This window comes from Mus pahari, chromosome 16 (assembly GCF_900095145.1).
Source record: "Mus pahari chromosome 16, PAHARI_EIJ_v1.1, whole genome shotgun sequence".
NCBI classification, from domain to species: domain Eukaryota; kingdom Metazoa; phylum Chordata; class Mammalia; order Rodentia; family Muridae; genus Mus; species Mus pahari.
In genome coordinates, this window is record NC_034605.1 from 55,298,248 (window position 1) to 55,317,505 (window position 19,258).

A 19,258-nucleotide genomic window follows, 5' to 3' on the forward strand; every position below is an offset into this window, starting at 1 on the left:
CCCTCCCTCCCTCCCTCCCTCCTTCCCTGAAAAGGCTGTACTACCTCCAACAGGAATCAGCAGCCCTGCTCCAAACACATTGCAAGGCTCATTTACTCAAAGATGATTAGGAAAAAAAAATCTCAATTAAGAGGAGTCTTCAATTCTCTGAGTGTTCTGGCGAATCTAAGTCCTTAGTTGGCTTAATTAAGCTCTAGCAGGAAAACTTTTCCATTAAAACATTTTGTTTGGAGATGACTAGTGTGAAAATAGTGTCTTGCCATCTAGGGATACATGAACCTCCATGCTGTCAGACATGTGTACGTGTGTGTGTGTGTGTGTGTGTGTGTACGCGCGCATGCATCTTATATAATTAAGACTGGAAGGACATCTCTTGCTGCTGGGATGGGATGCTCCTGAGTCTTGATCCCTTTGTAACACTTCATCTGCTCAGGGAAGTCTGAGAAATAGCAACCAGCATATCCTTACACTCTGGGGAAACCAATGGGACCCGCTCATAGACAGGAAAGGCTGGATAAAGCATCGTTGATTATGAAATGGGGAGGGCGGGTTGAAAGCCAGACAGGAACTGGAAGGCATGGTGTGCAGACAGCATGGCCAGAAAGCTGTTCAAAGGACTTCTAAAATGGGAAAGTTTCTGCACCTTTGTATTTGCACAGAACAAATTCTGCAGTGCAGACCTTCCCTATCATATGTAGCCCTCAGCAGAATTCTGCTTGCTTCCACTGAAGGCTCAGCTGTGGCAAGCCAGCACCTAGCGTTTGGGGTATAGCATTAAATGAACCTCGTGCCCACACCCTGCAGATGCTGGCAAGCCCCGTTCTTCAGAAGTGCAGAGTAGAAGCCAAGCACAGTTGCTTGATCAGCGGCAGAGTCAGGACTACCATTTCTGGTCTGTTTCCTGGTTTTTTGTTTTTTGTTTGCTTTTTTTGTTTTTTGTTTTGTTTTGTTTTGTTTTGTTTTTTAGTACATTTTATTTCACAGTCTGTGGAGTAAGAAGAATGGAGAGGTGGCAGGACCCAAGCCCAGAAGCAATTGCTAGGGGTTTGTCCTTATTTAGTCACCTGAAGGGAGCAAGTGAACAGAACTGGCTTCCTTGCTGATTAGCCGGTGTCTTACTGCCCTTCTCCCTCCCCTGTGTCTGAGGCGTCAAGTCCCCATTTCCGCCCAGGAACCCTCCAAGGGAGCTTGTTACTGTCCAAGACAGGCTCAGAACCTGCGATCCTCCAAGGCCATGTGGCTGCTGCTGGCAGAGCAGCAGGTCCACACCCATGGCAGCCAGATCAAGTCTTAAACATCTGAAGTGCAGGACTGGGCAGATGACTCAATCAGCAAAGTGCAAAGACCTGAATTCAGATCTTCAGCCAGCCACATAAAAACCCAGACATGCATGGGGTAACCTGACTCTCTGTAGCCCTCTGTCATGCCACAGTATGTGTGCGGCTTGAGCAAAATATATATCTGCTAATATATAATCTGTATATGTATGTATATGTCATATATATATATATATGTATATATATATACATATATATATATCATTCTCTAGCATTAGAAACTCATCAATTTAGACTTGAAAACATTATCTTCTGTTTTCATTTATATATGTGTGTGTGTGTTTGTGTGTGTGTGTGTGTGTGTGTATTTAAGAGGCCCTGAGGCAGAAGGGATAGCTTCCTGTTAATATGGATGTTATGCAAACATGAGACCCTGATTCTGAACCCAGAGTCCATAGTTTTTTTCATTGTTGTTTAAAAAGTTGGGCCTGAATAACAGGGCAAGGGACATAGGATGATCCTTGGGGCTCTCTAGCCAGCCACACTAGTACAATCAGCAATCCCCATGTCCCAGTGATACACTGTCTCAAAACAACAATGACAACGATGACAGTGACAACAACAAAATAGTTGGCTCCTGAGACATGACACCTGATGTTAACCTCTGACCTCCACAGGCTCATGCACACCCACCCCCCCAACACACATACACACACGCACACACATACACAAAACAAAACAAAAAAACCAAACTCCAGTCAGGGTGCTGTAACTGAGCTTTATTGTAACTGGTTCCGTGGACTGGGGCCATCACTGCAGCTAGAACCTTGTACAAGGTGATCCTTGTAACCACGGACTATGTCTGACATACCCAGAAATGGAACCGGAACAGCAAGGGCTGAAGTGGAAGCATGTGCTGGTGTCTCACATGCCAATGATCACTCTATTTGATCACAGATACTTGATTGACACAAGGTCTTTGTGGGCTACTGAATCCCAGGAGGTGTCCTTCCTGTAGGAGTTCCATATGCCCCTTTGGCTTTGGGTATTTCCAAACAGCTTGAGTAGGAGCAACACGTTACAAACTTGGGGTAGGGTGGAATAACACAGAGCAATTTTAAAATATTTAGTACATCTTCTTCTACAAAGAATGTTACAAAGAGTGAAACCAATATACTAGCATATTGATATATAGAGATATATATGTACAATTTACTACTTTATGCTTCAAAAGTGCAGGAAGATAAATTACATAATATATATATATAATTTTAGATCTAGTGGACAATTGGATATTGCTCTTGTGTTGGACTTGATGCATTGGATGCGTGCCCATGGCTTGTCACTGAATGGAGAGGGGACCAGTGGGGATTAGGGAGCTCATAGAGTCCCGTGCTTAACCCCAGAGTGCCTTCTTCAAAGCAATATTTCAAGTTTTATAATGAGCTGAGGCTGGGTCAGAAGTTTCCAGTCCCATGTGCAATGTAGGATATTACCAAAAGTCTCAGCTTCATGACTTGGGCTGGGACCAAAGCAAAGCTGAAAGCCACTGGCCTAATAGTACTGTGTCCTCAGCCCCTGAGCCAGAGGGAAGTTTGCCAAAGGCGATATTAAGATAGCTACCCAGTGTTCAGATCAATCTATAGAACATAGTGTCAGAATGAAGACCAAGGAGGGAGGCTTCACCAACCTCTAAACTCACAGACAGCATAGAGAGGAGCAAAGACTGGATGGAGCTGTAGCAAGATCCTTGTGTCAATGAAGACTGAAACACTTAGGAATATGGAAACTGACACACAGGGCTGAAAGAACCCTGATGTGTGGTCACTGGAAACAGAGAAGCATGGAGCACAATGCTCTTGTCTAAAGCATGGTGACAGTTGGTAGGACAGACAGGATTTTACTGCAAAGGGATCGCCACAAATGTATATATCCTATATGATGTGTAGATAATGTATGTGCCACATCATCCACAGGGCCATGGTCTTTCCCTTGCTGTTCCCCAAATCTAAATGACAAGGTGATATGTTTTCTCCGAGAGGAGAAATGGAACAAATTGAAGACATTCAAGAAAATTCCACAACTCCATCTCAGTGTGATAAAGAATGGCCATTGGGAACAAATGGGGAAGATAGAAGAGACTCAGAGTGGCCCTGGGCGGGGTACAAGGGCTCCAGGCTCTTCTTGCTTGGTTCCTGGGCTTCCTCATTTCTCAGTGTGGCTGCTTGCCCAGGTAACCCCAAGGGTTTGGTTCTAGAAGTCTAAGGAGATGGTAAGATCGCTGAGGCGATACGGTTTTCTGAGGGAACTCCCTGGCACTCAGCACATCACCAGGGTGAGTTATGATTGACAGAGCAAAGAGGGCTAGACCAGATGAGGGGACTGAATTATAGAGGTCTTAAGGAAGCAAGAGTGTTTGAACACAGTGTGCTTTGGAGGCTTTGGTGGAGCAAGAGGGCTACCAAAACACCCCAGCATCGGGACCTCTGCCCGCTGGCCATGAGAGTACTGCATAGAGCCTCCTCTACCCGCGGACTGGTCGGTGGTAAGATGGCTTAGAGAATGGTCGAGCTGGCACCCAAGACCAGCATGTGTCTTATCATTGACTATGGAAGTAAGAATTTCCAAGAATCAAAACCCAGCCAGACTCCAGGATGGCAGGCAAATTACACTAAGCCATGGGCACTGTACCCAGGAAAGAGAGATTCGCCCAACCTATCTGCAGCCACTGTGGCCGCTGATCCCTCGCCCAACCTATCTGCAGCCACCGTGGCCACTGATCCCTCAAGCAGTAGCTATGATTCCTTCTGAAGAATACGGGGTGCACTCAAAAGTCCTTAGGAGAGGATTGCTTCTGGGGTGCACGCTGCACTGAGGAACTCTTAAGGGCATTCAGCAAGGAACAAGGAGAAGATTTACTACGAATTAGATGTATTTTCTAGCAATCTACTTCTGATGTAGATAAATCGTTAAAAACACAGTGAACGACGTCTGTTTCAAAGTATTTCATTAAGGTGCAATGCGTAGCATCTACATGCTCGTGTCAGTTAGAAAAAAATGGATGTGCTTCTGGTTATTAGACGCTCTTGCTTGGCTGGTTCCCAGCTGGGTACACGTGGAGTTAGTTAAGACAGGAAAACCATCTTGTGGGAGGGGAAGAGGAAGTCTAAAAACATACCTACTTTATTTCCTTTTATTTAAAAATTGGAGGGCTGGAAGAAGTGGCAACCCTCGAAGGTCAGAAGAAAGTTAGTTCACGTCTCTAGAACCCTCAAAGTATAGAGGACACACACACATATACACATACACACATACACACACATACATATACACACACATACATACACACATACTTACACACATACCTACACACACACACATACACACACACAGGGGCGTTATTGCGATGTTTACATGATGTCACAATGTCCTGACTCAAAAACTGAAGAAGTGCTGACACAGCATCATGCCGCAAGTGGCCTTGACATTACATGTGAAGTGTGTACTCCTAACAGACTGACACGGTGCTTACTAAGAAGGCTTTGAGGAAGAGGGGGGGCAACCCCTTAGTGTGTGTCAGTAGGAATAGCTCGAGTATCACTTAGAAAGGGGTTATGGTATTTTGTCTTTAATCCCACTAAAAATCCACTCACGGGAACCACTGGGATCCGTAGGTCCATGTTGGACCCACTGGTTTCTCACCCCCTTTGACTGCCTACCTGCTCCTCCCCCAAAGACATTAGTGACTTCTGATCTAAGCTGCCTGATGCAGGATGGTACCGGTAGCCACAGTCTAACCTGCTGTCACACGCACATGCATCACACAGTACTCTCAGTTGCTCCTGTGTCCACAGCTCAGAGTCCCCTCATCTCCAAATGGCTAAAGCCCACTCAGGACTGGCCTTGGCTTCCTGGGATGCTAAGAGCATCCCAGGTTCTGCATCTCCTGAGGGGGTTGGGCTAGTGGGGTGTGTGGAATGCCTCTGAAGGACATTGCAGGGTATGTCGCAGCCAAATGCAATGTTTTAACACACGGGCATCGGACATGCTGCCCTGACGACAGTGGGGGTTCACAGAGGGGAGGAAGAGAGAGGCCCTGAGAGTAGCAGCTCCTGCACGAAGGCCTCTCACATGACCACGCACTTGCCCTTGAGCTTCTCCTTCCTCTTCTGCTGCTTGCTCTTCTTGCCGTCGATCTGGAGGCTCACGGTCCTGCGCTTCTCCAGGTTGAGGAGTTCCTGAAAGAGTTCCTTGACGTTGTGGTTGAGCTTGGCGGACGTCTCCATGAAGGCGCACTTCCACGTGCGGGCTAGGGCCTCTGCCTCGCTGCTCTGGACCTCGCGGTTGGGGCTCTCATCACACTTGTTACCCACCAGCATGATGGGGATGCTCTCCACATCCCCCTTGATCTCGCAGATCTGCTCATAGATGGGCTTGAGTTCCTCCAGGGACTGCCGGCTGGTGATGGAGTAGACCAGGATGAAGGCGTGGCCTTTGGAGATGGACAGCCGCTGCATGGCCGGAAACTGGTGGCTCCCGGTGGTGTCGGTGATCTGCAGCGTGCATATGCTCTTGTCACAACTGATCACCTGCCGGTAGGTGTCTTCCACGGTTGGGATGTAGCTCTCCCTGAAGGTCCCTTTCACAAACCTCAAAACGAGGGAGCTCTTGCCAACACCACCTGCCCCAAATACCGCCACCCGGTAGTCGTTGCTCTGTTCCGGCATGTTGCTTCAGAACTCCACTACTGACCAGGAGATACCTAGCAGAGGAAGCAGACATCGGGAGAGTTAATTTGAAAATGGGTTTTGCCTTCTTTTGAAAAAAAAAACAAAAAAAAAAAAAATGAAGTGATTAAGTTTGTGTTCACTATCTCTACCTAAAAAATATTTCCCGATTACATTTAGCTACTTCCACAATTCAAAACCCAAATTCTCTTGACTAGTCCTCAGTTTCCCTTAAAGCAGTAGGTCTACTTTGTAGCTAACTGAAGTTGGTCCGCTCTTCCCTATTGACCTTGACTCTTGACTCTGAGCATGTCTGCTAACATACAGGCCTTTTGCCCAGGAAGGAGATAAAGAGCCAGCCTAAGATACATAGAATGAAGGCAGACCATGGGTGACGAGGAATCGTCATACATGCCACATGCCTCAGTGTACAAAGTCCTCGCAGCATCACCTGTAACACTGCATGCACAATATGCTGGGCCCAAGAACACAGTGTGGTAGTGATGGCTTAGTGCTCAAACATGAGACCCCGAACTCAGATCCTCAGGCCCCATGGAAAAGCCAGGCATAGTGACATACACCTGGAACCCCAGCACAGGGTGGGGTGGTAGTGAAGGCTAGAGGATCCGTGAAGCCCACTGAAGAGCTCGCCTAGCCGAGTGTGTGAGCTCCAGATTCAGTGAGACATTGTCAGAAAAGGGAGGGAGGGAGGGAGGAATCAAATAAACAAAGGGAAGGAGAAATGAAAAGGGAAGAAAGGAAACAAAGAGAAAGGAAAAGAGAGAGAGAGAGAGAGAGAGAGAGAGAGAGAGAGAGAGAGAGAGAGACATGCTCCAGTTGTTGATGGGCCTGCACTCATATGTATATATGTAAAATAAATTGAATTCAAGAGATTGAAAAAAAATGGGAGCATGAAGTTGGAAACAGGAAGTGGGGCAGCATTCAGGGGAGTTGGAGGGGGGATACATAACTATAATACATTGTATACATATATGGAGTTCTCAAATAATAGATTTAAATTATAAACAAGTGATTGGTGAGCAAAAGAAGAAGATACCTAATGTCTAACTCTGGCCATCCTGTGAATGCGCACATATGTGCGTGTACACTCTAACACACATGTGTACATGTATGTACACAGTGCATACATTACACAGACACACACATGCATCTCACACAGGCAGACAGACAGACACACACCTGGTTTGCTGTCTTTTTACATTCTGAGAGGAATAACTAAGCAAAGTGAGGCTCCCAGAGTGTGGCATTGAGTATACTGAATGTTTCTGCTCCCAGTACACAGCGTTGAGAGTACCGAATGTTGCTATCAGCCCATGAAATCCTCTACCTTTTAGAGAAGTTGGTGTCATTATCATTGTGACCACACTGGAAACAAGGGACAAGGAATCCTATGTCCCCAGCATCATATACCATGGAGAGACATCATGGCCACCCGCAGGCTGCCACAAGGCAGGCCTGGCCACCTTGTCCTGGGCGTCAGCCAACACGTAGTGTAGACTGTGTCTTCTGGGAAGGAAGACTGAAGTGCTCACTAAGAAGTTTGCAGGTTTCAGTCACGGACTCTAAAACAAGTATATGCTTTATTTTTTTTAAAGTCCTAAGTGCCGCCATTATGAGTACAGCACGATACCAGGTACGTATTAACTGTCACTAAGATCGATTCCAGTGAGATCTCTGCTCACTGCAAGCATTGCCCTCGAGCATAAAAGATGTGTAAATATACTTTCTCTGGAGCTAGAGAAACGGCTTGGTAATTAAAAGCATGTTCTGTTCCTGCAGAGGACCCAAGCATGGTTCTCAGCACCCACATCAATTCCCCATAACTCCAACTCCAGGGAACCCTCCTTTTGAGTCCATGGGTTTTTGCAATCACAGGCGCATACCCACACCTAGACACGCAAGCATCATCAAAAGCGCCTAATGAGAAGCAAAATAGGTTAAATGTCCTCTCTTCATTGACAAACCATCAAATATCTTTCCTCTGTACCTTCTTAGACAAAGAAAGGCACCCCTTACACAAAAGCAGGGAAAACTAAGCCACGCCCACATTTTAAAACTAAAATTGACATTAGATGTGAGCGTGTGAAGCATGGCGCCCATTGTTTCCTCGCAGGTGAACAGCGTGCTAACACTTCGCTTTCTGAGTTTTTGAGTCACTGTGGGACAATAGCAAACATGGCTGACCAAGATAACTTTCAGAGTCCAGTAAAAAGCTATCAGCTGTAAGTAAGTAGAGGCAGGAAATGGGTTTGTTCCAGGGAACATGAATCTCAGGCTTTTAATGATCCTCTATGTCCTGCACATCTGCTTACATGGTAAGTCAGCTAAGTTTTCTGTGTTCCGGAATGTGCTAGATAATACCAAACAACTAGTGGTGGTTTGAATATGCTTGGCCCAGGGAGTGGCACATTAGAAGGTGTAGCATTGTTGGAGGACATATATCACTGTGAGCATGGGCCTTAAGACCTTGCCCTCGCTGCCTGGGAGTCAGTCTTCTCCTGTTTGCTTTGGAACAAGTGGTAGAACTCTCAGCTCCTCTAGCCCCAGGCCTGCCTGGATGCTGCCATGTTCCCACCTTGATGATAATGGACTGAACCTCTGAACCTGTAAGCCAGCCCCAATTAAATGTTGTCCTTTTAAGAGTTGCCTTGGTCATGGTGTCTGTTCACAGCAATGAAATCCTAACTAAGACATAACTGATTCGATTAAGTTGCCAGTTTTTATGGAATATACTGTGGCTTACCAAACAACTAACTAAACATCAGTACTAAAATAGAACAGGAAGATGTCAGACCATTAATTAATGGAAGTCTGCTCAGGAGTTTGATTAAGTCTATTAGATGGTTATGAGATAATTAAAACCAATCTAGGCATGCAGCATTTTGACAAAATGTCCTGAAATTTAGATTTCAAAACAAAAGCAATGGCATCTGGAATCTGATTTGAAATGTCCCTTTCCAGCCTCAGTGTGGGAGTCCCTCACTGTTGGGAGGGTTATGTTCTCATGCACTCTTGGCTACTGTTATAACTACAGAGCTCCAGCTTGAATGGAAGGACCCAGCTATACGGTAACATGTCATTAAATCTGGACCTTAGTGTTGCCACCAGAGCTCTTGGTCCACACCACAAGAGTTTGAAGAATTTGCTGGCACATGGGGCCTTATGTTGCACTCTCTTCATAATTCAACCAGCCCAAGAAGCAGTACTAAATAACCATACTAGTATCCATGGTTACCAGCGTTTATCTATCTAAAGATATATCTACTTTGTTTTGGCTAGAGTCCAGGTTAGTGAGAGTCCAAGAAGCTACTGTGTCTGCAAGGACCTGAGACAGCGTGTACTCAAAGGGTGTGAAGTATGACGTGAAGCTCAATGGAAGAGAGGTGGGCATAGCCCCATGTTCAATTTCATGCCCATAAAATACTCCCAATAGATCCTGCAAATTCAGTGTTTACCCAAAAGAAGCCTAGAGCAGTCTAGGGCCCCCCAAACACAAGAATTATCCAGTATGGCCCACACAGCATATGCTGTTACATAATTACAGAAGGCAAGAGGATCCACTGGGGCATAGGACTCTGTCTGGAGCCCAGGGAACATCTCATGGACAACTGGGGTTGGCCAGATGGCAAGTGGATGAAAGGCTTGTTGGTCCCAAGGCAGGGCCATATGGAAAGCAGAAAATGTGAGAAAAAAAAAAAAAAAAACAGGCCATTTGTGTCCTTTGGCATGGGGGGCAGGAGGTTGGTGTGAAGAACTGTGTGAATTCTAGCAAGGTGAATGTGGAGGCAGGGAGGGCAGAGGTGGGCCACAGATTTATGGTGGAACTGAATAAAGAATAGAGAATCCAAAAAACAAAGAAAAATCCCTCAAATTGGTTCATTTCCCATGTAAGAAATTGATTTCTCGGGCTGGTGAGATGGCTCAGTGGGTAAGAGCACCCGACTGCTCTTCCAAAGGTACAGAGTTCAAATCCCAGCAACCACATGGTGGCTCACAACCATCCGTAACAAGATCTGACTCCCTCTTCTGGAGTGTCTGAAGACAGCTACAGTGTACTTACATATAATAAATAAATAAATCTTTAAAAAAAAATAAAAGAAATTGATTTCTCTTTAGCTAACATAGCTACACAAATAGGTGGGGACGCTCAAATGACTACAATCAGAAGTAAATGGGAGACAGAATGACTGGCCTTATAAAAATAAAGACTATAAGGAATATGAAGGGCTCCTGGTCTCCCATGTGACAACAGGACAGATAATATAAACGAAGAAAATGAAAGTTGGCTAAATGGACTCAAAAACTAAAAATAAAAACCATGAGGATCCTAAAGTATTAAACCAGTAGCCAGAAGCTACCTACAAAATACCCTAAAAACCAAAGAAACAAAAAACCAGGACTAGTCAGCTTTAGCAGTGAGTTCCACAAACCCTTAAAAACCAAACGGTATCAATTCTTCATTAAATTTTACCCCGAAAAGTTAGAGAAGAAACACTATTCTTTGTTCTTTCTTGAGTTTCACATTATATACTATGATACTAAAGCCAGACATATGTCCCAAGAAAACTATATACCAGCATCTCTTGATGATAGATAGAAAAATTCTCAACCAGATACTAGGTACATGAAACTCTTGACATACAAAGAGATCATATGCCTTACCCAAGTGGGGTTTATAGCAAAACTACAAATTACTTCGTACTTGAAAATTAAATGATGTAATGGTGCCTGATGGCTTAGCAGGGAAAGGTGACTGCTCTTAAACCTGATGGCTTGTTCAATCCCTGGGGTCTACAAGGTGGAAGTCAGACCTGACTCCTGTCAAGAATTACCACCACGTATGTGTCACAGAAAGCCTAGCACACATGCACATGCACACGCGCACACACACATACAAGTAATAAAGGGAAAATTTCTTAGACAAAGGGTGCATTGTGAAAATCTCAGTGTGGGTGATATTAAGGGTAGAGACTAAATGTGCCTCCCTGAGAATGGGAAAAAGATGAGGTACTGGCTCTGCCCTTCCCAGCTTGTATTCAGCAAAGGAAATTTAGACACAAACACAAAGCAAAAGCCTGTGTCAGATTCGTGCCCATCTTCTACGGAGCTACGTACTACAGGCTGTGGAACCTTTAAGAAGTGGGGTCTAGTGAAATGCTCAGGGGAGGCTGAGGATCTGTGATCTGTTCCACCTTTCTCTTTTGCTCTGACACACACTCCTACCATGAAACATCACCCAGGCTCAAACCAGGGGTTTATCAACCGGTCATTGGAGGAATCTCCTAAAACTTGTGAACCAAAACAACATTTTTTTTTTCCCTTCCTAAGTTGATAGCCTCTGGTGTTTGTTACAGCACTGACAGAGGGAGAGAAAGTTTATTTGTGGTTGCCCTGGGATGAGATGAGAAGACACTGAGGGTTGAGAGGTGGTTGGTCAGGTATGGGTAAATCCCCTACCATTGACGATGGTTGATGGGGCCAGAAGCACCAAATCATATGGTTTAATTATTTTAATTGGGTGAATTATATCTCCGTAAAGTTGTTACTTAAGAAAAACGCTGATGGAAGTAGTAATCATCTGAGTGGAATCCGGTGTCTGCTGGCTCTAAAACTGACTCCTAGACCCAAGGGAACAGAAATGAGCCCTTTGGGAAAGTAACACGTGAAATACAACAGGTTAGATTGTGTTCCTAATAGATAATGGGACTGGCCTTCCACTCACAACAGAAGAGCCCGCTGTGAGAAGCCACATGCAGAGTAAATGCATTCCCAGGGTAAGCAGAAGAGCTAGAGAGAATGAGCAGACCACAGCTTGATTAAACCTGACAGTTGCCTGCTGGGGACTAGGAAAGTGGAACATCTTGACATGGGGGGGGGGGCAGGGGAGGGGGAAGGGAGGCGGAGTGGAACTGACGCTAACGCTGTGCCATTACATAAGGTGGTTATCTAGATCATTCCCAATAACATTTTTATACACTTAGAATTAGCATAGAATTGAAATCCAGAGTTTTAAAGCGATTCATAAAATTCTAAGGAATCCAGAAGAATCCGTCATCTGACTCTCAGGTTGAAGGCTGGCTGTGCTATGAAAGACAGACAGCAAAGGTTTGGCTTTAGAAAACTGGGAGTTCACTGGAGACATAGCCAGCCTCACTCAAGAGATGCGCTGGTGGAAGTGACAGGGGGAGTTGGGGAATGAGAACGGACGTCATGCCAGGAAGCATGGGAGTAGTGAGTACAAGACAGTTATAGACCAGACGAGGAATGAGGAACGTAGAGCTCTCGTTAAAGAAATGTGGCAACTAAGGAACAAGATAAGAGAGGACAGAGTCATACAGGGCTTAGAGGAATGGGAAATACTGTGTACATTCAGTGTTGGATAAACCATCTGGAAGGATCCAGGAAGCCTCAGAGTCCAGTGCATGTGGCAGGGTTGTCTTTATTCAGAGAAAGGACCAGAGGCAGGGAGGGATGATAGATGGGTAGACAGATAGACAGACAGAAAGAAGATAGATAGATAGATAGATAGATAGATAGATAGATAGATAGATAGATGATAGACAGATAAAAGGTAAATTGATGATAGATAGATGATAGACAGATAAACAGAAGGTAAATTGATGATAGATAGATAGATGATAGACAGACAGATAGAAGATAGATGATAGGTAGAATTAGATAGATCCCAGTATTTAAATCCTCTAAAGCTATTTGCCATTTGTTCTAAAGCTTAAAGTTAGCATTCCATTCTTTGTCTTTGGGTTTCTTCCAGCCCCTGTCTATGGACACCACGGACAGGACTTCAAACAGGAATAGACAACAGGACAGACCATCTGTGCAGGAAAGGACACCTGTCCCCATCACACTTTGCTGACTGAGGATTAATTGGTTGTTTGCAACATTTGGAATTATTTAAAATTTTTCCCCCTAAATTGTTCTCAGTTCCCAATTTCTTTTCATTCAATTTGTCTGCTGCCTTGAACACATTGCATGATGGGGGTATAGACGTGACTGGTAAATTATTTTCAATGGAGCTGTGGCTCTATTGTGTGATTTTAGCATCCCTCAAGTTTTAATCCCAGAGGGGAAGAGTTGAGGGGGCAAAAACTCATTATAACATTAGTGTTTAGATGGGAACTTGGGAAAATGTGAAAACAAGGTGGCTCCATACAACTGAACCTGGTGGCATTATAAGGACAGAAACCATGTCACATGTGCATATATGCTATGCCCCGCACCACCTCTGGATGCCACCATCAAGAAAGCTATTGCCTGCCAGATATGCCTCTCCACCATGCACCTCAAGACCCATGGCTAAAGAAAGTAGCCTGCCTTAGGGACTTCATTATTGTAACAAAATTTTGGTTAATATGGGTGGTATTCCAATGGTTATTCTCAAGTCCTCTCTCTTGATTGAATGCCCACCTCCTGAGGACTGACTCGTGCCTACAAAGACTACACAGCAGGCCCTCACAGTGTCTACATCCTCAGATTCAACCAACCTCAGATCAAAGATGTCAAGAAAAAGATTGTCTATATTTAATATACATAGTATACATATTCATTCATTTGTTACTCTTCCCAGAGCAACATGGTATAACAGGATCGACATTATATTGAGCGTACAGTTGAAAGTCTATAGGAAGGTATGTGGCGGTCCTAAGCAAACACTCTCCATTTTAGATGAGGGGCCTGAGCACCCTATACTTGCATTCTTGGGAGAGGTGTTTTCTGGGACACAAGGATATCAAGGATGGGGAGTTGAAATGAAAGAGCCTGAGGAATTCAGCATTTGAAAATGAGCAATAACTTGGATTCCATCCCTGCAGACAACATCCACAGCCCGAGCTCAGAGGTTCTCATGTCTCCTGCAGGGTGCAGACGCCACCCCTGAGAAGTGTTCACCTTGCTCTTCCATGGCACTTGCCCTCAGTATAACACTTTATATTGTAACAGTATCCCCTTTCTTGTTATCTTGTTCAAGGCAGGGTCTCACTATGTAGCCTTTCCAGACCCTTGTCTGGAAATGTAGCTGGCCTGAGCATACTATATAAACCAGGCTGGCTTCAAATGCACAGAGATCTGCTTGCTTCTGCATCCTGAGTATACCAGAACTAAAGGTATCCTACGCCGAGTTCATTGTTCCCTTTAAATGTTTCCAATTTTTCACCCTTGAGAGTCCAACTGAACTATTCATAAAAGGTAAGTGAACAATGGCTATGAATGATATTACAACATGGAAAAGGGGTGGTTTCACAGGAAATTTAAAAACACATTCTATGAATTTTCCAAGTAAGCCATTCTTTGTTATATTATAATATGGACAGAGGGTCTTGTGCAGCCCAGGCTGGCCTGAAACTCAGCCTTCCAAATGCTGAGATTTTTGGAGCTAGTCCCAGAAAAGTGGTACACCACACCCACCCAAGCCCACACTATACTCTCATAGATAGACAGACAGATAGATAGTGATATATTGATATAAACAGTATCTTGATATAAACAATGGCTTGGTTCATGTTTCAGGTACCTTCCTAGCTGACTATAACACACAATAGGTTTATTTGATGGTAAGAAAAGTTTCTCTGGGCATCAAAGAGTCAACCATATAAGCCTTGTCTTTCTCCTAAATACTAATTCCTTTTGGTTGTTTTATGTGTGATGGAGACCCTTGTCTGGGAATGTTAGGGCAAGTGTAGAAGAGGCAGATGGAGCGGGAGAGTGTTGGATGCTAGTCATAGGATGCTCCGTGTCTGCAGGATTGAAACAAGCAGAGAGAGGCAGAGAGAACGAGAGAGTGGACACCAGGGATGGGAGGAGCTAAGTGGCCAGATCAATTGCTTTTGTGAGGCAAATAAGCTCACAAATAAGCTCCAGCTTGGCCAAAGCTCCTAGAAGACTTCCTTTGGGGGAAAGCAGGATGTCAAAAGCCAGTGAAATACTCTTAGGGCATGGTCAAGATCCTGGCTGCAATGGCAGGGTCTTCTTTGTCTTCTTTTCTTTCATGTTGGTAAGAGCAAAGGCCAAGAAAAGCTACATAAATAATAACACTGCCTCCTGGTCCAAGGCCAGTTATCAGTGTTCAATGCAGCATTCTGACCCCTGGGGAAAGGAAACTCAAAGGACAGAGGCTCCTGGGGCACAGGACCCTGCACATCTGGAATAAGGCAGCGATGCATGGGTGATGCTGGCTGGAGGGCCTTACCCACTGTCAGAGACCAGAGCCAAGGCAGCCCATGCAAACAAGGTCAGGCCCATTTCCACCCTAAAACTTACCAAGCTGGTAAGTGACTGGACAGGAGTTTTAGAATTGTTGGCTATGCTGTGGCTCAGTTTGGGTTCCAAATCTGAGACTTCGTCACCAAATGCAAGGCCATGGGGATCTTTCCCCATGTGTCTTCTAAGGGTTCTCTGGTTGCAGCTGGTATTGCTGATCCACAAAGAGCTAATTCTCACTGTACCAGCTATGCTTCAGGCAGCGTTCATTCCTAACATCCAGTTGTCTCACCGTCATCCATTCCACCCTCATGCGCTCCCACCTTTTCTGGTTGATAGCATAGGGCCCTGTTAAAAAATGAAACAATGGGGGTGGGGTAGGAATAGGGGTGGGCCTAGGAAAGTGGCTCAGAGGTTAAGAGTGCTGGTTGCCCTTCCAGAAGACCTGAGTTCAGTTCCCAGCACTCAGACTGGGCAGCTCACTTCCACCTGAAATTCCAGGTTCTGGGAATGTGATGCTCTCTTCTAAACTCCATGGGCATGTGTATGCACTCATATAGATGCACACACACATACCACACACATACTACACACCATACACACACACACCATACCACACCACATACACACTACACACCACACACACACCCATACACCACATACCACACACCACACATACACCCACACACATCCTATACCACACCAAATCACATACAGACATATATACTATACCACACATACACACTACCACACACATACACACCACACATACCATGCCACACACACATACCATACCACACACACACCATGCCACACCACACACACACACACACACACACACACACACACACACACACACACANACACACACACACACACACATCATAGCACACACCACACTATTAGTCAGCTGTAAACAAACATGAGCCTTGGTTCCTGGATTCTCATCTCTATCCCTTTGGCCCCTAGGTCCCCACATATGCTAGTGCCACATTGTTTTGATTTCTGTAACTTTGGGGTGACTTTGTGAATGGTAGTATGAACCCTCCGAGTTTATGCTCCATTTTTGAGGTTGTTTTGAACCACTTAAGACTCCTTACCATCCCACATAAGTAGATGAGTTAGGTTTCATCCAACCTTTGCCCAGTAGAGGATTTTCATTGAGAAAGTGAAGGGGAATCCAGAGAAGAGGGGCCCATGTACAGTCTCAGAAGGATTTGAACCCTCAATAATGAACATCTACAACCGAGAAGGCAAAAGATGAGCAAACAGAAACGCCAACAAGGAATCTCCACAGACATTTCTCTAAAGTGCACCTGCTTTAAAGGGTCTGACGCCAGCCATTAGACATGGAAATGCAAAGCCCAGTGAAGGATTGCTTTACACCCACTCAAGATAACTATTCAAAACAAAATAATAGGCGAGGGCTGAAGAGATGGCTCAGCACTTAAGAGTGTTTGCTGCTCTTCCGAAGAACATGAATTCAGTTCCTTGTGTCCGAGTTAGATAGCTCAAAGCAGCCTTAACATCCTGTCCCCCCACTCCCATGGGCACCCACGCTCACACACACACAGAGAGAGAGAGAGANAGAGAGAGAGAGAGAGAGAATAGTAACAAATGATAGCAATGATGTAGAAAAACAGGAATGCTTTCGCTATGATGGCGGAGGTAAACTGTGGTGCCGCCTCTTTGGAGAGAGCTAAATATAGAATTACTAGGGAATTTAGCAACTCCACTTCCCAGAACATGGGCCACCAGCAGATTGTTGGCCCTCAAGAACTCACAGCCACTGTAATTCACAAGAGCTGCGAACTGGGAGCCCTTCAAATCCCACAGGCAAATGATAAACAAGATGGAATTTATGCAGGAGAAGGTACATCCTTCAGTTCAGGTCGGGGTTGGGGGAGAAATTCCAGCATCACACACCAACCTAGAAGACAGTGTAAGATGAGCTAAGCTAGTTGCCAAAAGATGCTGAGGCTGAGGGGATGGCCCACTGGAGCATCCCCAAGACACACTTAGAAAAAAAAAATTCCAGATGTGATGGCTGACCCCCCAGCACTGGGGAAATGGAGATAGAAGAGACACGGGGTTTGCTAACCAGCCAGCCTGGCCTAATTGAAGAGTTCCAGACTAGGAGACCCAGTGTCAAAACATGAGGTAGATGGTGTCTTCAGTACGTGCACACTCCCATGTGCCTGCACACACGCCAACATGAAAAAACAAACACGGAGCCTGGGGTCTCATCTGTGAGGACGTAGGCCATGTTCAAAATCACAGAGGCAGAACACTGAACTGGGCTGTAGGGTTAAGTTAATGGGAGCTGTTGAATGAGTGGAATTTGGGCCCTGCAGGATGGAACGGGTTTGTGTGGGATCTGTGTGTTGGCGCTGTCCAGCAACATGGCTGTGCACTTGGAAATGGTTAATGTGGCAGATTTTATGTTTTGAAGATTTCCCCCACAGTAAGATTATAGAAGACCATATACAGAAAGTTTTTTCTTCTAATCCTTTAGCAAGAAATGTCAGTTAAATGTTGATATTAGCCAAGCAGACACTCTTCCTCTGTTGTCTGTACACGGTATAAACAGCGAAGATCTAATCTGGTCTGACAGCCGCTTCCCCAATCTAATTTCTCCAGAAGACCAATGAAAATGCACACCTCTCTTCCAGCTCTAATTTTATATTGGGTTAATGACGGTGAGGAGTGGGGACTGTTGGGCCTAGCACTTCAAGCCAAGCCAGCTCGTGCTTTTAAGCATTGTAGCCACCAGCGACAGGGAGCTAGCGCATCTGGGCTTTGTCAAACCAGGCAGTACTGGATTTGAAGGTTTTTGATTTGGACAGCTCACATGATTCTGACCTTGATCACATGTTAAAATGATAATCCTCCATCCTTATTTTTATACCTATGTTATTTAAACCAATACCGCCTCTGTATTTTTAAATATTTATTTATTTATTGTGCATGCCGCGGGAGAGCTGTGGTGTTCATGTAAGGATCAGAGGACAACTTTTGGGAGTCAGTTTTCTCCCTCACTCTATGGGCCCTTGGGATGGGACTTAGAGCATCAGGTTCTGGCAGGAAGTACCTTTAATCTCTGAGCCATCTTGCTTACTCCTGTCTTTTAAATCGTTTAAATGTGGTTACAGAAAGAATGTGGCAGCTCACATCTGTGATTCTGGTACTAAGGGAATGAAGGTAGGACATTCAGGAGTTCAAAACCAATCTGTGTTGTATCCTCTGCCTCAAAACAAAAAAAAAATGAAATAGACAAAAAAAAAAATACAGTTATAAATCCTCTGCATGGCTGGCATGAGGCATCTTTAGATCTGCATTGTTCTCTCAAGCAACTACAAGAGCAAACTGCCCCCATGGGCTCTCAAGTTTGCAAACACCGGTAAGGGCGTCTGTGCAGTTGAGAATCCTTCTCCCCAGTATCTTGTTAGGACACCATTCCACCTTAAGTAAGAACACTGGCAGAGAAGGTCCTAGGAGCTTGCAGGAGGAAAGAAAGAGGAAGAAGAGGAAGGGAGGGAGGGAGGGAGGAAGGGAGGGAGGGAGGGAGGGAGGGAGAAAGGAAAGAGAAAGAGAGATGGGGATAATGAACAAACACCTTCCTTCTGGTTCAGTGAGATTGCTCAGCAGATAGACATTCCCACGGTCAAGCACTAAGAGCTGAGTTTCATTCCTTAACCCTACATGGTAGGAGAGAAGCAACACCCCAAAAGCGGTGCTCTGACCTGTGCATGCACAAGAGTTCAAACACAAAAATAAATTGTTTACAATAAATAAACAAATAACCACAACGGCAGACTTGAACTCTATCAGCACAGTTAAAAATTTGAAAACCCAATTATTATCAGTGCGGGTCCACACAGTTAAGACATGTCAATGCAACGCGTCCCGTTCCATTTTAAAAACTTGCAGTATGACTGGATAAGCGGGATGTTTGAGCAATGTTCCAAGAAAGAACGCTCATCCTATGGTGGGGATGGGAGCTGTCCAGCACAGAGCAGC

The 19,258-nt window shown here is 45.0% G+C and overlaps 1 protein-coding gene across 3 annotated transcripts in view; it reads right to left on the minus strand.

Annotated features, from left to right (window-relative positions):
* Positions 1-2,041: 2,041 nt before the first annotated feature.
* The window catches only part of Diras2 (DIRAS family GTPase 2), a 29,742-nt gene continuing 12,525 nt past the window's right edge, over positions 2,042-19,258 (minus strand). For all 3 annotated transcript variants that reach the window (XM_021215924.2, XM_029547693.1, XM_029547694.1), the window contains exon 2: positions 2,042-6,039. In XM_021215924.2, coding sequence (XP_021071583.1) covers positions 5,405-6,004 — 600 coding nt within the window. In that variant the 5' untranslated portion in view covers positions 6,005-6,039 and the 3' untranslated portion in view covers positions 2,042-5,404. The remainder of the gene's footprint in view (positions 6,040-19,258) is intronic.